This window comes from Canis lupus, chromosome 22 (genome assembly GCF_048164855.1).
Source record: "Canis lupus baileyi chromosome 22, mCanLup2.hap1, whole genome shotgun sequence".
NCBI lineage: Eukaryota > Metazoa > Chordata > Mammalia > Carnivora > Canidae > Canis > Canis lupus.
Window position 1 is genome coordinate 3,102,629 of NC_132859.1, and position 22,209 is coordinate 3,124,837.

At 43.9% G+C, this 22,209-nt stretch overlaps 1 protein-coding gene across 5 annotated transcripts in view; it reads left to right on the forward strand.

Moving 5' to 3' along the window:
• Positions 1-22,209, forward strand: part of PLCH1 (phospholipase C eta 1) — a 203,346-nt gene that overhangs the window by 12,028 nt on the left and 169,109 nt on the right. For all 5 annotated transcript variants that reach the window (XM_072792195.1, XM_072792194.1, XM_072792197.1 and 2 more), the window contains one exon: positions 21,473-21,587. In XM_072792195.1, the coding sequence (XP_072648296.1) occupies positions 21,509-21,587 (79 nt within the window). In that variant the 5' untranslated portion in view covers positions 21,473-21,508. The remainder of the gene's footprint in view (positions 1-21,472; positions 21,588-22,209) is intronic.

Consider the following 22,209-nt stretch of genomic DNA (forward strand, 5'->3'; position numbering starts at 1 on the left):
GAAAAGACTGATTTTGCTCCATGGTATCGCCTTTATTCTTTGTCAAAGATCAGTTGATTCTATTTTTTTTTCCTTAGTGAACTCTACACCCAATGTGGGGCTTGAACACATGACCCCAAGATTGAGAGTCGCATGCTCTACTACTGAGCCAGCCAGGCGCCCCGATCAGTTCATTTTATTTATGTGGGTCTTTTTCTGCACAGTCTATTCTATTCTATTCTATTCTATTTTTTTTATTTATTTATTTATTTATTTATTTATTTATTTATTTATTTATTTATTTATTTAATTTATTGCCAATACCAGATAGTCTTTCTAAATTGTAGCTTTAGAATATGTCTTGAAGTTGGATAGTGTTAGTCTTCCAAATTTGTTCTTTTTTTTTTTTAAACATTTTATTTATTTATTCATGAAAGACACGCAGAGAGAGAGGCAGAGACAGGGAGAGAAGCAGGCTCCTCATGGGGAGCCTGATGTGGGATTCAATCCCGGGACTCCAGGATCACGCCCTGAGCTGAAGGCAGACACTCAACCGCTGAGCCACCCAGGTGTCCTGTAAATTTGTTCTTTTTAAATATCGTGTTGGATGTTCTAGGTTCTTTAAATTTTTTGACCCCTGCATATTTTCCACTGAATGGATATACTGAAATTTTAAGAAATATTTTAAGTAATCTCTATACACAATATCTCAGAACCCTGAGATAAAGAATCGTGTGCTCCATGGAGTGAGCCAGCCAGGTGCCTCTGGATGTACTGAGACTTAACCAGATTAATGGGCAGTTAGGTTGCTTCTGATATTTTGAAAACAGAGGTGCAATTATTAGCCTTAAATATACACATATTACGTACATCTAAGTACAGCTACAGGATATATATATATTTTTAAGATTTTTAATTTATTTATTCATAGACACAGAGAGAGAGAGGCAGAGACACAGGCAAAGGGAGAAGCAGGCTCCATGCAGGGAGCCCGATGTGGGACTTGATCCCGGGTCTCCAGCATCACACCCCAGGCTGCAGGCGGCGCCAAACCGCTGTGCCACCAGGGCTGCCCCTACAGGATATATTTTTGGAAGTAGAATTGCTAAGTTAAAAATGTGTACACTTATAATTTTGCTTTTTCTTTTCACTTGTAATTTTGATAAAAATTGCCAAATTGGACTCCACAGACTTTGTATGTTATTTACTCCTATCAGTAATGTAGGATAGTAGCACCGTCTCCACATTCTTATCAACAGTGTCAACAGTTTTTCACCAACTGTTTGTCACCAACGGTTTGATTTTTGTTAATCTGATAGGTAAAAAATAGCATCTTGGTATAGATGAAACTTGCTTTTCTCTTACTCACTTGTGGGTGAGCGGAGTGTCAGAGTAAAAGGCGTCACTTCATTCTTTCCAGTATAGATCAAAAGATCAACTTTGAAAAAGAAATGAAGAGTTTTTTGACCAAAAAAACTAACTTCAGACAAGCTGGTTGTTGGACTTTTAAAAGAAGGAAGACCTTGCAAGCTTGAAGAGATCAGTTACTGCAAAGTTCAGTAGATGTATTTCTCTTGCAGTACCTCCACCAGCTTCCTATTTTTTCCCGGAGCTGGTATTTAAAATTTTTTTTTTAAAGCTTTATTTACTGGGGCATTTGGGTGGCTCAGCTGAGCGACTAATTCCTGATTTCAGCGAGGGGTGTGATCCTCAGAGTCCTGGGACTGAGCCCACCTCGGGCTCCGCACTGAGCATGCGGCCTCCTTGGTGTTCTCTCTTTTCTTCTCCCTCTGTCCCTCCAGGCTTGTGCACATTCTCTCTCTAAAACAAAATAAATAAATGACAAATTAAAATAAAAAAGTTTCATTTATTTTAGAGAGAGAGAGAGAGCGAGAGAGAGCACACTGTGCACACAGGCATGCGTGGGAGAAGGGCAGAGAGAATCCCAGGCAGAGCGTGGAGCCCCTCACTGGGGATTGATCCCATGACCCTGAGATCACAACCTGAGTCTAAATCAAGAGTCCCGGTGCTCAAGTGACTGAGCCACCAGGCGCCCTCCAAGAACTTCTTAAGGATTAAGATTTCAGCACATGAAAAACAAAGCTGATTTTCCACAACTTTAAAAATATTTGACTAGATTTTTTTTTTTTTTCCCTGCTCTCTTGAGCTTAACATTTCTTATGACCACCTCAGGTTTACTATCCCATCTCCTTCGGTAACTATTGCTTTGAGGACCTTTTATATGTCCTTCTTATAATTTCTGATATATATATATATATTTTTTTAAATATTTTATTCACTTATTCATGAGAGAGAGAGAGAGAGGCAGAGACCCAGGCAGATGGAGAAGCAGGCTCCATGCAGGGAGCCTGATGCAGGACTCGATCCCAGGACCCTGGGATCACTCCCTGAGCCAAAGGTAGACGCTCAGCTGCTGAGCCACCCAGGCGTCCCTATCACATTGCACTTACACAGCATACTAATAATGCATGTTAGTAATTTTTACCTTGATAACAGCAGTATTTTGGACACCTACCATTCCTTTCTACTACGATGTCCTTCCCACCTAACTAACCCTCCCTTCGCTTCTTCCTTCTTTTATTATTATGAAGTTATTTTTTAAAGTAAGCTCTACATCCAGTGTGGCATTTGAGTTCAAGCCCCCCAAATCAGGAATCCCATACTTTACCACCTAAGCCAGTGAGGTACCTCTCCTCTTCCCCTCTTTTATTTATTTATTAAAAAAAATTTTTTTTTAAAAAATTTTTATTTATTTATTCATGGCAGACACAGAGAGAGAGAGGCAGAGAGGGAGAAGCAGGCTTCCCTGCAGGGAGCCTGACATGGGACTCGATCCCGGGTCTCCAGGATTGCGCCCTGGGCCAAAGGCAGGCGCCAAACCGCTGTACCACCCAGGGATCCCTGTTTTCTTTTCTTTCTTTTCTTTTCTTTTCTTTTCTTTTCTTTTTCTTTTCTTTTCTTTCTTTTCTTTTCAACTTTTAATGTTATTTTAAAGTGATCTCTAATGTCAAAGTAGGGCTTGAATTCCTGGCCTCCAGGATCAAGGATTGCATACTCTACCAACTAGGCCCCCCCTAGATTGTTCATTTCCTGATGACTGGTACTATGTTTAGGCATCTCTCCATCCCCTCAGGAACCATAGTGCCCATAGTAGGGTCCAGAGCATACTTGTGGGTTATTTGATTCGTAAATTGGGGGCAGTTTACAGCCTTTTACAACTCAAAGGCTCCTGGACTTCTATATTTGGGCACAAAAAGGGGATGCACTTCCCTACTTGCCTTGCTGTCTAGTTGGGAAGGAGAGGGGATGTTGACTGGAGGTTTAATTGACCAGTTGAAGGTAGATCTCTTGTTGGAAGTGAAATCCTTGCTGGGTGGAAGCGGTAGGGAAAGCAGGCAAATAGAATCCAACACATTCCCTGTGATAAGTAAGCTTCCTTCTTCCATTGTTGAGTAGAGAAGTGGACAGAAGAAGAGGGTAAGGTGAACTCAGGAAAGCTGGGAGATCTGTCTTTCTTTGGGGATGCCTTTTCTAAGACTGAATTTTGGAAGTCCATTTTTGATACATATATATATATATGTGTATCAAAATATATATCCTTCCCTTTTCAATATTTAAAAAGTTTGGAGGGACGCCTGAGTGGCTCAGTGGTTGAGTGTCTGCCCTCAGCCCAGGGTGTGACCCCGGGGTCCCGGGATCGAGTCCCACATCGAGTTCCCTGCATGGAGCCTGCTTCTCCCTCTGCCTGTGTCTCTGCCTCTTTCTCTCTCTGTGTCTCTCATGAATAAATAAAAACTTAAAAAAATTTTTGGAAATTTCTGGTTTAGAGACTATTAGAATGAATCAAGGTTTTTTTGGATGTTAGACCTACACATAGAAGATGAAATTAGAATTGTAAAAAAAAAATCTGTTAGAGTATCCTCAGCAAGAGTCTTCAGATTTGATCAGAGGCGTTAATATTGGGCTAGATTGCAGAATTGATGACCACTGGTGTTGCAGTCTGGTTACCAGTCCTCCCTTTGGGTGTTGTTTTATCAATGTAGTCTTCATTTCCAATCAGCACTTTGTGCCTACTTTTAAAATTCTGGAATATATAAAAAATGATGGAAATATGCCATCCCTGACTTGAGCAGAAGTGGAAAGGATTAAAAATAGGAAAGTCTGTATTTCATTGGTGACTCAGTCATACCTGGTTAATATGTGCTCTTTCTCTCTCTCCCTCTCTTACGTTATTTATTGAGAAGCAAAATTACATGGATCTTAAGAGTGTTATCTTTTTTTTTTTTTTGAGGGGGGTGGAGTCTGATCTTTGGAGTTAGATTTTTTTTGAGTATAAATCACACTTGATAGTTGTGGACCTTAGGTAATTAGTTATCTCTGTGCTTCTGTAAAACGGGGATAGTAAGTATACCTGGCTCTTAGGATCATTGTAAGGATTAAATAAAATAAAATATTTACCACAATACCTGGCCCATAGGAAGTGTTAAAATATCAGCACTTATTACAAAGTGACAGGCAGTGAACTGATAGATTTTTGGGCCAGATCATGTCCTGATTTGGCTGTCAAACTGCAAGGATCTGTGGCTTTATTTATTTTTTATCTTATTAAAGATTTTTATTTATTTATTCTTGAGAGACACAGAGAGAGAGAGAGACAGACACAGGCAGAGGGAGAAGCAGGCTCCGTGCAGGGAGGACTCCAGGATTAGGCCCTGAGCCCAGGACTCCAGGATTAGAACCTGGGCCGAAGGCGGCGCCAAACCACTGAGCTACCCGGGCTGCCTGGCTCTGTGGCTTTAAATATGAATTCCCAGGGTTGAATTCTGTTTCCAGCAATACAGTTTACCAGTACTCTAGTTGAAATAATTTAACGATGTTGGATACAATGGGATATTAAATGCAATGAACCAGTATGGAAGTGATGAATATTCAGGCCAAAAGCTAAGTGAAAGGGGTCTGTTGCAATGAAGCTGGCTTTTTCCTTGAGGGCATTTGCCAAACAAGTTTAACCTGTACTTCTTTTTTTCCATGGTCTTGAGGACACAAGGGATAAGAGACAAACTAAGACATCTGAGTGGGACCCTTTAGCCATAAAGCTGGGACTTCAGAAGTCTTCTCCCTCAATATAAGGGTGATTAGGAAAAAACAAAACAAAACAAAACAAAACAAAAAAAACCAAAACCCGAAAAATTCCTCTCTCTTTCAAACTGTTTGAGACTGTAAGAAAAATCAAATCTCAAAAATTGTGGTTCTGAACAAATGCTTGGTATTTGGTCCTGAGAATTAGTGAACCAAAACCAGTTCTAATACAGATGTGCATCTAGAATCACAATAACTGGGTGGTCAGAAAAAGCGCAAGATGAAAATTTGATTTAGAGTTCCTACGGGTGGGTGGGGGGTAGTTCCTACAGGGCAACTGGCTGGTTTAGTCTGTAAAGCATGCAGCTCTTAATATCAGGGTTTTGAGTTCAAGCTCCATGCTGGGCATGGGGCCTACTTTAAAAAAATAAAAAAGTTCCTACATTGGAAGTGTCCCTGCACAAAAGCCAATTTCTACCTGTCTTTTGGATGAATCTATGTTTGTCTTAGACCTCAGAGAATCCCCATCAATATAATTTGAATGAAAATAAGGATTGCATAGTTAAAAAAAAAAGACTAAACAAGGTGTAAGCTGCAAATAAGAAACTGTAAAGGTGAACCAACCTGATTTGAAAAAGAACCACACAGAGCTTGAAAAAATACAGAGTAATTGAAAATCAGAACTCAGTGAATGGATTGATTTAACAACAGATTAATCCAAACCAAAATAAGGAAATAGTTAACTGAATGATCCATCTGAAAAAAATTTTCAGTGGCAACACAGAGAGGCAAAGACATGAAAACCTCGAAAGAGAGATTAATCGTTGTGGAAGTTGGAGAATTCAGATCCAACTTAACTTTATAGTTTCAGAAAGACAAGAGAGAAAATGAGAGTAAGCCACATTTAAAGAGATAATGCTGAGAATTTTCAAGGACCCAGAAAAAACATCATGAAGTCCTATGAATCCCTATCATGAGTAAAAAGACATCCACACGTTGATAAAAATGTAATTAAATCGTATAATACAAAAGGTACAGAAAATCTTAAGCAAGGTCAGGAAGGAGAGGCAGTTTATCTTTAAAGACGTGATAAATTATCCTGATAGTGCCACAACAGAAGATAGAAGAGACTAAAATATTATCTTTCTTGTACTGACAGAGATAACTGTCAGCTTAGAATTTTATTTTCATTAAAAACATCTTTAAAAAATGAGAGCAGAGACTTTGCAGACTTCACAAAAACTGAGAGTTTGTTCTAGCGGATTGTCACTAAAAGGGTACACTTCAGGGAGAGGAAAATGGTTCCCGGATGGAAGCAAAAAAGTAATGGAGAGAAAAGAAAGGGAAAAATTTCTAAGTTAAAGCACATACTGACTGGGTAAGATAACAGTGTCTTCAGGGGGAATTAGATAAGTGACAAGTTGGAGAAGCAAAAGGAGTTAATAGCTTAAAAAGTTCCTGCATGGTTTGGGAGGGAGTTAAAGATACTGGTTACATCTAGATTTTGGTTAGAAAGTGTGTGTTTTAAAATTTCTGAAGCAACCACTAAAAATGACTGAACGACTTTCTAGCTAATGGGGAAAATTAAAATGAGGAAACTAATTCTCGAAGTTAAAAAAAGCTGAGAAAAGAAATATAGAATAAGACAGATAATTTGCAAGTACAAAAAGAAATAGAAATAAACCTAGCAGTAATTCTAAGCTGAAGGAACCAAAGATTGTTACACTGGATGAAAAATGAATTCAGCTATTTGCTGTTTATAGAAGATATGTCTGAAACATAAGGATACAGAGAAGTTAAAAGTGGAAGACTAGAGAAAGCTAAATGGATGATTAAAAACCAAAAGAAAGCTTGTGATATTGACATTGGGCAAAATAGACTTTATTTTTTATTTTTTTAAATTTTTTTTTAAAAATTTATTTATGATAGTCAGAGAGAGAGAGAGAGAGAGAGAGAAAGAGAGAGGCAGAGACACAGGCAGAGGGAGAAGCAGGCCCCATGCACCGGGAGCCCGACGTGGGACTCGATCCCGGGTCTCCAGGATCGTGCCCTGGGCCAAAGGCAGGCGCTAAACCGCTGCGCCACCCAGGGATCCCAAAATAGACTTTAAATTCTGGAAAAAGCGTTTTTAGAAACGAAAATGATCATATTGGTTAAAAAGTTTCAACTCATCAGAATGATGAACCCTTAGAAATTTTATTTTAGTTCAGTATAGACAGCATGCAGTGTTAAGTTTCAGGTGTAAAATATAGGGATTCAACAAATCCATATGTTAGTGCTATCATGGTAAGTGTACTCTTCATCCCCGGCACCGATTTCCCACCCTCCCCCCCACCTCCCCTTTGGTAACCATCAGTTTGTTCTAGGTAAGAGTCTGTTTCTTGGTTTGTCTTGGTTTGTCTCTTTTTCCCCCCTTTGTTTCTTAAATTCCACATATGAGTGAAATCCTATATTTGTCTTTCTCTGACTTACTCCGTTTAGCACAAAATGATAAACTTGTATGCTCAATATAAAGCAAAACTTGAGAAGACTTTTAATGAGAAACATATGCAGTTGACCCTTGAACAACACAAGTTCCAACTACACAGGTCCACTATACACGGATTATTTTTTTCAAGAAGTGCAGTATTGTAGATATATTTTCTCTTATGATTTTATTAATATTTTGTCTTCTTAGCTTTATTGTAAGAACACAGTATATAATATGTATAACATACAAAATATATATTGACTTTTTATGTCATCCATAAGGCTGCTGGTGAGCAGCAGACTGTTTTTGGGGAGTCATAAGTTCTATGTAGATTTTCAAGTGTGTGGGGTGTTGACATCCCTAATCCCCCATATTATTTGGGGGTCAGCTGTATTACTAGTGAGATTTTAATATATTTCCTTGGTACTTGATAAAGTGGGGAAAAGCTCGGTGACCATATACAAGATTTGAGCAGTATACTTTGAATAAGTTTGAGCTGTAGACATAACGACCACTGTATCTCAAAACTGCAGAATGTGCATTTTTTTTTTCCTAAACGCACACGGAACATGTATAAAAAGTGACTTCAAACTTTGGTACCAGGCAAGTTTTAACAATTATGAAATAATTGGTATCATGCAGGCCAGATCTGTGACCACAATGCAATTAAGCTAGAAACAGATAAAAATGTAATTATGAATAATCATAGAAATCCTTCAAAATGACCTTTGCAGCAAAGAAGAAATGGTAGTGGAAATCAAAGTTTTAAACTGGAAGATAAGGAGAATACTATGAGTCAAAATTTGGAGTTGGGGAAAGCAGCTAAAACATGTATAAATGCTTATGTTAGAAAGCCTGAAGATTAGCTAGCTAACTGTTGAAGTTGGAAGATTCAAAAAAGGCGCAGGATAGAAACAAAGAAGATAGAATAATAGTAATAATTTCATGGTATTCATTAGGATCAATAATGACAAATTTTGGCTCTTTGTAAAAGCTAGTAATGTTGATAAACATATGGTGAGGTTGACTTAAATAGAACAGTACAAATAATAGTAGGAATGGAAAAGCAGATGTTTTAGATACTAAAAAGACTATTATGAACTAATTTATGCTAAAACATTTGAAAACTTAGAGGAAATTAATTACTAGACAAATATAACTTACCAAAACTAAATTTGAAAAAAAGTAGAAAAGCTAAATAATCCTAGAATTTCTAAGTAAAATAAACCAGTAGCCAAATATTTCTCTTTAAAGGAAGGTCTAGGGGCGCCTGGGTGGCTCAGTGGTTGAGCATCTGCCTCTGGCTCAGGTTGTGACCCCGGAGTCCTGGGATCGAGTCCCACATCGGGCTCCCTGCATGGAGCCTGCTTCTCCCTCTGCCTGCGTCTCTGCCTCTCTCTCTGAGTCTCTCAGGAATAAACAGATAAAATCTTAAAAAGAAAAAAAAAAATAAAGGAGGGTCTAGGCTGACATGGATTTCTGAGCAAATTCTATGAAATGTTTATGAAAAAGATAATTTCAAACTTACATAAATCCTTCTACGGAGTAGAATGTATCTCATAAAGCTGTAAAAACCTCAATACAAAATGTGTTGAGAACAATATGAGAAGTGGAAATTATAGGCCAACCTTAGGAACATACATGTAAAAATCATAAACATGAGCAAGCAAAATCATGAATGTATGAAAAAGCCCATACATTGTGAACAGATTGGATTCATCCTGGAATTGCTGGGTTGATTTAACATCAGAAAATTCACCATGTTTAACAGATTAATGGTGAAAGATCATATCACATTCAGGGAAAGTATGTTAAAATGTTTAATGTCGTGTAAAAAACTGTTTAAGAAATTGAAATAGAAGGGAGCTTTCTAAATATGATAAAATTTACAAATAACATACAACAAACGTCACTGTTAATGATGAAACATTGAAGTATTTTGTTTGTTATTAAGATCAGGATCTGTTATTATTATTATTTTTATTTCTTCATTTGAAGGGAGGGTGCGAGGAGAGGGACAAGCTGACTTGGCTCAGAGTGCGCAGTCCAACTTGGGGCTTGATCCCATGACCCCGAGATCAGGACCTGAGCCAAAATCATGACTTGGAGACCCAACTGACTGACCCACCCAGGCACCCCAGGATCCCTTATTCTATGCAATATTGTTTTTCATAGTTGGTGTTTTTTTTTTTTTAATCAGACAAAAAAAAATCACATTTATTTCAGTTGTTCATAGTTGGTGTTTTATATCCTGTTTTTTTTTCACACAGCATTATATCATGAGCATTTTTCTACACTCATTTACGAAGTCTTTGCGAACACGATTGTTAACTATCTCCACGACTGTCCGTGCTAACCCAATAGTTGGATATTTACAGTTCTGATTTTTCTGTGTCCTAAAAAATGATGCAGTGAACATTTTTTATTTTATTTTTATTTTTATTTTATAAAGATTTTATTTATTCATGAGAGACAGAGAGAGGCAGAGACAGGCAGAGGGAGAAGCAGGCTCCATGCAGGGAGCCCGATGCAGGACTCGATCCAGGGACTCTTGATCCAGGGACATCAGGATCAGGCCCTGAACCGAAGGCAGATGCCCAACTGCTGAGCCACCCAGGGATCCCTGAACATTTTTTATGTATATGGTTTAGTCTGAATCTTTATTTATTTATTTTTTTCTGATGTGTTTGCAGAAGACTGATTACTGAACCAAAAGGTAGGGCCTCTGTCAAGTGCTGAATGCAGTATATTTAAACCAGTCTTCGGGGCGCCTGGGTGGCTCAGTGGGTTAAGCATCTGTCTTCCGCTCAGGCATGATCCTGGGGTCCTGGGATGGAGCCCTGGGTCGGGCCCACTGCTCCTTGGAGAGCCTGCATCTCCCTCCCTCTGCCTGCTGCTCCCCTTGCTTGTTGCTCTCCCTCTCACTGTCAAGTAAATAAAATCTTAAAAAATTCTTTTTAAAAATGAAAGAAATAAAAATAAACCAATCTTTTTAAATGAAGCACCCATGTGTCTTTGGAGGGTGGATTGTATCTCATTGCTCAACTAGCTCAGAGCACTTTCAGCTCCTGATCGCTGTAAAGAAATAAAACACACCAGGAACTTAGGGTTTAGTGGTATCCTCTGAGAGCCTTAAAAAATGAACAAAGTACCCTTTTATTTCTTTCCCTTTGTGTACATAGCTGGGAGGGGGCTAGCTATGGAATTAGGCTGTTTGTAGAGCCCTTTAACAACCAGTTTGGCAGTGCTTGGAAACCTGGGGAAAGTGGGGGAGGGAGCCTGTGGCGAGGGGGTGTGTGGGGGGGTGTAGCAGCAGAGATGGGCAGTGGCTGGCCAGCTGAGAAGTGGAGAGGGGTACCTCTGACCAGGGCCCGCCACGCCTCAGCCAGGCGGGGTTCTCAACTGCTTTATTTTAATATATTTTTTATTTTTTAAAAAGATATTATTTATTCATGAGAGACACAGAGAGAGGGGCAGAGGGAGAAGCAGGCTCCCCACAGGGAGCCCAGTGCAGGATTCGATCCCAGGACCCCAGGGTCAGGGTCACGCCCTGAGCCAAAGGCAGATGCTCGACCACAGAGCCACCCGGGCGTCCCTCTGAACTGTTTTAAAAGCTGTCAGTCTGGGTCTGGTCCAGAGGAAGAGCTGCGGCCCTTCATTCCCCGTCCCTGCCCTGTGTAGTGGGGAAATGCAAAAGGAGCATCTTTCTTTGAAATCTTAGGTTTTTAACTGGGTTTGGTTTGAATTCTCAACTTGTAAGGATACAGAAATTCCCAAATGCATTGTTAAAGGCCATGGGGTACAGGATGCAGTTTGGGGAAGTTTTCCCCCTATGCGTTCTTGGGTTTGTTTGTTTGTTTTTTTAAGATTTATTTGCTTTAGAGAGAATCCCAAGCAGACTCCCTGCTGAGCGCGGAGCCCCGCGTGGGGCCCTGAGATGCGACCTGAGCTGAAACCAAGAGTCAGACCCTTAACCGAGCTACCAAGGCACACCTAGGCCTTCTTGTTTCTAAGCACTTATTATTTTATGGATATTACTGTCAGAGCCTATTAATTATGGTTTTTATCGCTCAGTAAGGCTGAAAGAGAAAAAAGGAAATCAGTACTTCTCCATATAACTTAAATGCTATACTACTAACGGGAATTAACTCGGCGCTTTCGCAGGGCTCGCTTAATTCATAATTAAAGGGCTTGGTTTATCAGGGAAGGGCTGCCCATAATCCCTATTAGTAGAGTGTGCAATATTAAGGGTTGGAAGCTCTGAGAGAGAATCTCATTCACCCCTTTTTTTGTTGCACAGATGAGGCAGCTGAAGTGTAGGGGTATGAAGAGGTTTACCTGACAGCTTAGTTGGGGGTCGGACGGGTTTGCACCTCTTACCTCTTAACTAGTGAATTAGTTCTTTCTTTTCCAAGAGCACGATGAGTTTATGCATCATGTTTTAACTTCTGGCTCCAGCCTTCTTCCCTGTCAGCGATTTGGAGGATACACGGGTCCCTCACATGGTTTTTGTAAACTGGGCCTTGGTGCTTCTGACCTCGGTCCAAGGAGCTCACCCAGATTTCATTGCAAAGAAACCCCCCACCACTTACTAATCAGAGGACGGACACCTTACCCTGCTGCCTTGCAGCCTAGGCTCCTGGCTGGAGGGACAAGGTAGGCGGGCTTTCGAAGTAACGTTTCATTTGAGCCTCTCCTCCTGCCTCTTCTCCTTCATTGGTCCCTGGTGGAACTGGATTGAAGGGCTGGGGGTGGGTGGGTGGGGCAGCAGCCCTGCTGGCCAGGAGGATGAACACAGCTGTGGGTCTTTCCGTGGGGAAGCAGAGTGTCGGGGAGGCAGCGGTGCTGGACGGAGGAGAGCCTCGCACTGGAGGCCGTGGCTTTGGGGTCAGAAGACCTGGGTTTGTAAGCTCTTGTTTCCTATTTACCTCTTTGATCTTATTTTCTTTAATTTTTTTTTAATTTTTTAAAAAATTTATTTATGATAGGCACACAGTGAGAGAGAGAGAGAGAGAGAGAGAGGCAGAGACACAGGCAGAGGGAGAAGCAGGCTCCATGCACCAGGAGCCCGACGTGGGATTTGATCCCGGGTCTCCAGGATCGCGGCCTGGGCCAAAGGCAGGCGCTAAACCGCTGCGCCACCCAGGGATCCCCCCTATTTACCTCTTTGAACTCATGCTTAATAATCCATAACTCAGAGGGCTATTCCAAGTGTCAGTTTTTTTTTTCAATTTTATTATTTTTAAAATATTTATTTACTTTAGAGAAGGAGAGAGTGGACAGTGCACTGAGCACGGAGCTGGCTGTGGGGATCCGTCCCAGGACCCTGAGATCATGACCCGAGCTGAAAGCAAGAGCTGGATGATTAACCGGCTGAGCCACCCGGCTGCCCTAATGGGTGTCCGCTTTTTTAAAAAGGCGCTGTATACATATTATGTAGACCATAAAGTGATTTGCAAATAATCTATCACTAAGAGAGAACGGGAGGAATGAGAGTGGGAACGGTGGCAGCTCTTATGCAGAGGGGTTGCCAAAGGAGAAGGGGCTGTGGTGGTAGTGGTTGCAGTGGGTGAAGAGGTAGGGGTAGTAGTCAGCATGTGGTAGGCAAATCCCTCTCCTTAACGGAGGAAAAAAAAGAAAAGCAACGACATGGATGAAGCTACAGAGTATGATACTAAGTGAAATAAGCCAGTGAGAGAAAGACAGATGCTATATGATTCCACTCCGATGTAGGACTTAAGAAACATGGGCAGCCCGGGTGGCCCAGCGGTTTAGCACCGCCTTTGACCCAGAGTGTGATCCTGGAGACCCGGGATCGAGTCCGACATCGGGCTCCCTGCGTGGAGCCTGCTTCTCCCTCTACCTCTCTCTCTCTCTCTCTCTCTCTCTGTGTCTCTGATAAATAATTAAAATCTTAAAAAAAAAGAGGACTTAAGAAATAGATGATCAGAGAATTAAAGAGACAAACAAAAAACCCTACTGTTAGCTATTAAGAGAACCAACTGCTGGTTACCAGAGGGGCTGGGGTGGGTGGGGAGATGAGTGAAACAGGTGATGGGGATGGAGAGCACATGTAACCTTGATGAGCACTGAGCAATACGTGGACTCGAGGCACCACGTTATAGACCCATAACTAAATACTGCGTGTTAACTCTACTGGAATTTAAAAAGTCTAAAAATCATATACGTATGTGTTTGCCTATGTATGTGTACATGTGCACCTCCACCCTGCAGAGTACTTTTATTTATTTATTTATTTATTTATTTATTTATTTATTTATTGCATTCCTATACTTTATCTTCTTTTTTTTAATAAATTTATTTTTTATTGGTGTTCAATTTGCCAACATATGGAATAACACCCAGTGCTCATCCCGTCAAGTGCCCCCCTCAGTGCCCATCACCCAGTCACCCCCACCCTCCGCCAACCTCCCCTTCCACCACCCCTAGTCGCAAAGTACTTTTAAAGGTTTTCCCGTTTCCTCTGATTCCCTTAGCACAGTGTTAGAACTCTGATTTCCGCCTGTGAACTCGAAGAGTCATCTGTTATTAAGCCATCCGAGTGACCTGAGTAGATCTGTAGCGTTTCATAAAATCCATGTTAAAGCAGCGATACAGGTTCGCCTCGCATTGGAAAGCCACTAAGGGAATGTGGAAGCTGAAGAAGAAGTTTCAGATTTTGCTCTGCCTCATATACCTTCAAGGGGTGTGTGGGGAGTCCTTTTCTACCAGGACAAAGGCCTTGCACGGGGTATGTCTCTAAGGAAATCTTTTTTTTTTTTTTTTTTAATTTTTAAAATTTATTTATGATAGTCACAGATAGAGAGAGAGAGAGGCAGAGACACAGGCAGAGGGAGAAGCAGGCTCCATGCACCGGGAGCCCGACGTGGGATTCAATCCCAGGTCTCCAGGATCGCGCCCTGGGCCAAAGGCAGGCGCTAAACCCCTGCGCCACCCAGGGATCCCTCTCTAAGGAAATCTTAAGAAAACACAGAATTGTATTTTGAAGCTCAGGACCCGTCAAAAAGAACTTGCCCAGGGTCACCCCTGGATCGGGGATGAAACTGGAATAGTGTGCTTGCGGCTGCCAGGCGGGGTCTCTTTCCATTTTGCTTTGCCGACAGACTTCGCCAGTCAAGGCTCCTTGGTTGCAAGTGACAGAAAGCTCAACTCAACGTGGCCTGAACACAACTAAACAAAAAAGGGGAATATCCCGTCTCGTTTAACTAAAAAAGGGCAGGGGTAGATCCAGCTTCAGGTGTGACCTAAATGGCATCAATAGGACTTAGAGTTTCTTTCCATTCCCCTGGGTGGGATCCAGCCTTACAAGACCCTCTAGTGACGGGATGGGTGCCAGGAACTTTAGGTTTCGAGGCCTCACAACTTCAAGTCCCACAGAAAAGTTTCTTCTTCGCAGCGGCCCAAGCAGAAGCCTATGCCTGACTCTCCGTGGTCCGGAAAGGTGCGCACCTCCTGTCTCGGGCCTGGAGGATGCAGCTCCCACCTGACGGCCCTAAGCCACATGGTCCCCCGAGTCAGGGGCTAAGCCTGACACCAGCTAATCTGTGGACATGGTGGGGTGTCCTGGAGGAGAGCTGGGGGGGGGGGGCATGGCAGCCAGCAGATGCCGGCCGCCCTGGAGCTTTGTCTTAGGAGACTTTAGTGAAGCAGTTGTTTGTGTGAAGGATTTCTTTTTCCCTTGTAGGTGCTAAAACCGTTTCTAAACATCTTTGCTTGTTACTGAATATACTTCCTGCTTTTCTTACAGGTGTCGCCCTGGCGTTTCTAATGTTTTCGCTGGTGGCGGTATCCTACAGCCGTAGCTTTCCAGCCGCCCTATAGTTTGACATTGGCCGTTTGAGTCACGAACCTACAGATAAAATGGCAAAAATAAACACACGTAGAGCGATTATAAAAGTGACTGATCATCCAACAAAACTTTGGGGCACTTAAACTTTGTGGGTACTTATAATCCATCTGGCCTTTGACTCGCCTCTGCATGCGTACGTGGGTTCTTCCCATTTCTTACGGCTGCCTCCTATTTCTTGCTGAGTTTTTTGGAGTATGGAGTCTTTGAGCAGAGTTGGTTACAATTTCTTTTTCAAATTATATTTATTTTACAGAAATATGTGGATATGGCTTGAGCATCATGATCTATTAGTAAGTTACTAAATAAAAAGTAGACTGCAAAATAGTAGGATCTGATTTGTGTTTTATTTTATTTTTTAAAGATTTTATTTATTTATTCATGAGAGACAGAGAGAGGGAGTCAGAGACCCAGGCAGAGGGAGAAGCAGGCTCCATGCAGGGAGCCCGACACAGGACTCGATTCCGGGTCTCCAGGATCATGCCCTGGGCCGAAGGCAGGTGCTAAACCGCTGAGCCACCCAGATGTCTGTGTGTTTTATTTTAATTTAATTAATTTATTTGAGAGACAGAAAGAGAGAGCACAGGAGCAGGGGTCAGAGAGGGAGAGGGAGAAACAGGCTCCTTGCTGAGCAGAGAGTTTGATGTAGGGCTGGATCCCTAGGACCCCAGGATCATGACCTGAGCTGAAGGCGGATGCTTACCTGTCTGAGCCACCCAGGCGCTCCTGATTTGTGTTTTAAAAAAAGAAAATAGGCCACGGTGTCCATGGCAGTTGTCTCTGAGGGGGTGAGTGATATCACTATCTATGTTTTTTGAGCTTTTCTGTGTGTTTCAAGCTCTAAAAATGGATAAAAATAAATTGTTAAAGATACATGCATTTATATAGCATTTCCTATAACTTTACCATCCACTAAAAAAAAAAAAAAAATGTATTGACCTTGCTTTGGAGGCAGAATCTGAAGCTAGTTTTAATAACAATGAGTTACTTCCCCATATAATGTTTCTTAGTCACTGTTATCAATTTTGTGAATCATTTCAAGGATTGGGGATCTATATGTTCTATAAGAACATGTATATTCCGTAGACCTGAGGTGGAGGGCAATGAGTGTTTTATAAGTCTGAAAAGAAAATTGAATCAGGATCCTTGGGTAGCTCGTGGGGGTTTAGCGCCTGCCTTCGGCCCAGGGTGTGATCCTGGGGTCCCGGGATCGAGTCGCACGTCGGGCTCCCTGCATGGAGCCCGACGTGCAACTTTAAAAAAAAATTGAATCAATTTTTAAGCATCTCTGCTTTTACTTGGATATTGGCCACACCACTTCAAATTGAGTACATGGTGCGATGGAAGCACATCTCTAATGTAATCTACATTGGTATTTTTTTTGAAAAATCAATGAAAAGTATGTTCTAGTAGATATTTTTATGCATTGTGTTCACACAAATGGGACCATGAAGTACTCAAGGGATCCCCGCCTTGAGACTCCTGACGCCGGGTTTCCCACCAGCTTTATGTAAAGGATGCATTGCAAGGTATGCATCCTTTTGGGGCCTCGGATTTTTTTCTGGCTTCACCAGGACAAGTTTAGCTTAGGCGATTTCTGAGGTTCCTTTCAGTGACTTCCCCTTAGTGAGCACTGGGCCTTGGGATCACCTAAATCTGGTGGAAGCCGAGATTGGGTTTATCGCCCAACTCTCTCCCTGCCCCAGTCCTACTAATTCCATTAGTCTCCACCTCCATCATCTCTGAATTTTGAAATCATTTGCTCTGATTCTGGAGGCCAGAGAGAGCCCTTCCTTCGGTCTCCAAAGGACAGGAATCCAGGAAATGGGGCATATAAGGGAGGCGCCACTGACGTTTTCTAAGGGCCTGCAGCGTGTGCAGGGCTGAGGGCTGGCACTGAGAGGCAGCATACAGTCTTCCGTTGCCCTCCAGCAGCAAGCAGATGCCAGGAGAGAGAGGTAGGACGTGAAAGCAATGAAGCAAAGTAGGGAGGCGTACAGCCTGGAAGCCATAGGGCTCAATTACTTAATACCTTTGTGCTCTAGCTCAGCTGTTTACATTCTCTGAACCTCCTTTTCCTAAAACTACCCACCCAGAGGAGTTTCTTCAAGGAGTAGAGACAATATCCATAAAGAGTGGTCTGGGGTGCGGCCTGGGAGCCAGGATTCTATGGGTTCCCAAGCGATTGGTTTTATTTATTTATTTTTATTTATTAATTATTTTTTAAGCGATTGGCTTTAATGTGTAGTCAAGGTTGAGACCCATGATGTTAAAGCCTTATCGCAGTTCCTGATACAGAGCAGATAATCAATAATTGGTGTGTAGGATTATGGTAGTTCAGAGCATGAGACAGTTTTAGGTAAATGGGAGGGTGAGACCCTAGTGAAATTTCAGGAAGGTGGTATCATTTTTTTTTTTTTTAGGATTTTTTTTTTAAGTAATCTCTACATCCAACATGGGGCTTGAACTCATGCCCCCGAGATCAAGAGTTGTATGCTTCACTGACTGAACCGGCCAGGCGCCCCAGGAAGGCAGTGGTATTTTAACCAGCTCTTAAAAGAAAAGGTCAACAATTACAGTGTGAACAAAAAGATCTGGAAGTTGGAAAGGTGGGTCCATCGAGGACCAGAACTCAGGTGTCTCAGTATTACATACATCTGTGTGAGTTTGCATTTCTGTCCTCAAAGAGTCGAAGGTCTCACTCCTCACTGAACGTATCCAAGGATGTCACCTGTGTTCATTATCTATTGCTTTGTAACCAAATTAGCCCAAATCTTCGTGTCTGAGGCAACAATAGTTATTGTCTTTCATTGTTTCTGTGTGTCAGAAATATAGATGAGGTACAAAGAGGATGGCTTATCTCTTTCCCTCTGTATCCAGAGCTTCATCTAGAAGACGTGAAGACTGGAGATAGGATAGAGTGGCCTATAGATTCATTCACTCACATGTCTCTGGTCGGTGTTGGGTGTTGGCTGAGGGCCTAGCTGGTGCTATCAGTTGGAACACTCGTATCCGGGCTTCCTTACATCAGGGTGAGTGTCCTGAGAGAGATAGGGAGCCAGACAGAAGCTGTATCCTTTGTATGATCTCGTTTTGGAAGACTCATAGCATCAATTACGACTGATTTTGTTAGAAATGAGCCACTGAGTCCAGCCCATATTCAAAGGAAGGAGAATTAGATTCCCCTTAGATTCCACCATTTGAAGGGTGGGAGGAATGTACAAGGATTTATAGGATTTATTTATTTATTTATTTATTTATTTATTTATTTATTTATTTATTTAAGATTTTATTTATTTATTCATGAGAGACACAGAGAGAGAGAGAGAGAGAGGCAGACACAGGCAGAGGGAGAAGCAGGCTCCATGCAGGGAGCCTGATGAGGGACTTGATACCGGGTCCCCAGGATCACGCCCTGGGCTGAAGGCGGCTAAACCTCTAAGCCACCAGGGCTGCCCTATAGGACATATTTATAACCCACCATATTAGGGCATCTGGGTGGCTCAGTCCGTTAAGCACATGACTCTGATTTCAGCTCAGCGCATGATTTTAGGGTCATGGGATTGAGCCCCGAGGTGGGCTCTGTGCTCCGTGGGGGAGTCTGCTGAAAATTCTCTCTTCCTCTCCCTCTGCCCTTCCCCTCTGCTTGCATGCATGCACCCTCTGTCACTCTCTCTCCTCTCTCTGTCTCTCATATAAATAAATCTTAAAAAACCCCAAAACAAACCCACCATAGTATGGAATAGCCTAATTCCTTCTAGCCTGTCATGGCTAGAATCTTGGGTTTGGAATACGAAGATGTGACTTCAAGTCTGGTTGCTACCCTTAGAGGAAGGCAAGTGAGAGTCAGGTATGTTCTTATGTTTTGCTCACGATACACAAATGCACATTATTCTTTCATCTTCTGATTCCACTAACCTTCCCTGGATTGAGAATGAAACAAGGGGGCAAAAGAAAGAACGACAAAGGTAAACCGTAAGATCAAGTGAGCAAGAAAAAATGAGCGTGAATAGAAACAGGGTTCTCTTTTATCCCGTGTAACCCCAAATATTTCTAATATGAAAAATCAATACAATTTTATAGGCAATAGGTACTACTGATAATACAGAAATTATTTCCAATTCATGCTAAAAGGTACTATTAAAAAAAAATATAGATGTCTTTGAGGTGCCTGGCTGGCTCAGTCAGCTGAGCGTCTGACTCTTGATTGCGGCTCAGGTCATGATCTCAGGGCGTGGGATCGAGGCCTGTGTCAGGCTCTGTGCTCAGTGGGAGTCTGCTTGAGATTCTCTGTCCCTATTCCTGCTTGTGCATGCACACTCTCTTGAATAGATATTTAAAAAAAAAAAACACATAGATATCTTTAAAATTGCACGTATGTGTAGGTATTTTATATACATATTTACTTACATATATATATGTAAATGCGTAGAAAAAGAACTGGAATGATACCCACCAAACAAAGGGGTCATTCCACGAGAGGGACATGAATGAGGGAAGAGGGATCTCTATCTATCTATTTATTTATTTATTTATTTATTTATTTATTTATTTATCTATCTATTTATTTATTTATTTAAAATTTACATGGTTATTGTGTTTTATTTTTATTTATTTATTATTAATTTATAAGAGGGGTGTTTAAATGTTTAAGGATTTTTGATGATTTTCAGTGATGACTTTAAAAAAATTAATGAGCACATACAACTACCTTACTCACATTAACTAAAAATACTTTCTTAAGGAAGATCTGTGTGTAATATTGAGCACTGGGTAGGAGGGGATATTGTCTGCAGTAACCAGTTGCCTGCTGTCGTCTCTTACAGCTGGACCCGTGGGTGATTTTAACTTGAGAGTAGTGGGACTCATCGTTAGCCTGAGGGGGTAGGAGTGACAGCCTGACTTAGCCGGGTGGGGAGGAGGCCGGAGGACCCGGGAGGTGAGGCATGGAGCCCGAAGAAAGGTGAGGTAGCTGGAGTCCGGTAGCATTGCCGTCGGAGGGGCTTCAGCATGAGCCTTTGAGCCCAGGAGGAGCCCAGGCCAGAGCTTCAGGAGCCCTCACCAGTTGTTCCACTGATGAACAGACAAAGCTCCGAGCGGTAGTTTTTGTCACCAAGTGTCCGACTTCATCCTGGAGTATCTTTGCAAGACTCTAGATTGTTCCAGGAGGACCGATAACGACTCGTTCCCCAGCTGTGGGTCTTCCTCCCTGCCAGCCCTGCGTGGGGTTGCCCGGCCTTACTCTGTGAGGAAGAGAAGCTGGCGTTCTGCAGAGTTGCCTTAGCCAGATCCCGTGAACAACGGGGGCCTTGCTCAGGGTCACGCACACCAGCTTCTGGAGGCGTCTCATCCATCAGCTCCGATCGCGGCCTTTCCAGCCCCTGCCCTAGCTAGCGTTGCGGTTCCCCGGGGCGGGGCAAGCCGTGGCCAGGGCTGGACACCGCTGCTCATGCACCCTGCTCGAGGCCTGTGACCAGTTCTACTCACCCCCGCGGGTTCCCTGAGGGCCCACCTAGGCCTCAGTGGTCCTGAACGGCCAGTGCAGCGGGAAGAGGGAGCAGGCTCCGGGACTGTGGCCGGCCTACCCGTGGCTCCCTGGACACCGTCCGGGTTTCTGAGGCTCCTGGGGGTTGATGGTGGAGGCTGCCCGGGGGGTGCGGGGACAGAACTCGGGAACGGAGAATGAGGGTCCGCTCCAGATTCCTGAGACGTTCGGGCCTTGGCCGGTTTGGGTCCTGGCCGCCCGGGGGTGAGGCCCGGAGCGTGTAGACCAGGCCCGAAACGTACTCCCCGCCGGGAGGCCCCGGGACAGCAGTCCCCGAGGCCCGAAGGGTGCCGTTCGTTGGCCAAAGCTACGGTTTTGGCGTCTGAAGTGACCTCCTGCCCCCCGGGGAGGCTTGTGGGAGACTCCTGAGGCCGGGGGTTGGGGGCCGCGTGTGGACAGCTTGCGAGCGGCCCGTGCGCCCCGGAGCGCTGGGAGACCGGCCCCGCGCGACCTGGGCCCCGAGCGTGCGGCTGCCACCGTCTTCATGTTTGTCGCATCGTTTCCCCGACAGACTCGGCGTTGATGCTGTGCCGGACGCCCCCCGACCATGAGCTACTGGGACGCGGAGGGAAGGAGCCGCGTGCAGTACCGGCGGCATTTCCTGGTGGACAACAGCGTGTTTCACGGTGAGCGGCCTCTCGTGCCTCGGGGACCTGGGGTCCTGTCCCGCCTCCCACGGCGCCGTGTGGCCAGCGGGGCCGTCGGCGGGACCCCGGGCTTCAGGGACCTCGCTGGTGGCCAAGCTGCCCTGGAGCCCCGCGGCCGTAAGCGGCTGCCCCCTCCAGGGCCTCACGCGGGCTCAGCTCGGTGTCCCCGGGCCCGCTCGGGACGGCCACCGTCCCCGCCGCCACGTGCTGGCCCAGTGACCGGGCCAGGGCTGGGGGCCTCGGCAGTCCTGCTGTGCCCCGAGTGGCATTTAGGAGCCCAGGCTGTGCGGGGGCCCGGGGTGTCGGGGGCCCTCTCCAGCAGGGGCCGCGGGCTGCGTGGGGCCCAGGGGGAGCCCCGGGCTCGGTGGGCCGCGTCCCCATCCCGCCAGCCGGGCCTCTGACCCTCCCCGGTTACTGTTGCCTCCCAGTCGGTGACAGTGGTGACAGTCCCGCGCTTTACTACCGCTTTACATTACGTTTAAGAGGAACGTGGCCTGACCTGCCTTATGGAAGGACACGACGTGTGTTTGTGTTCGTTCTCTGCGTCCGGCTCCCCGGCCCTCGGGCATCACCAGGTGAGGGGCCCCTCACCTCCAGGTCC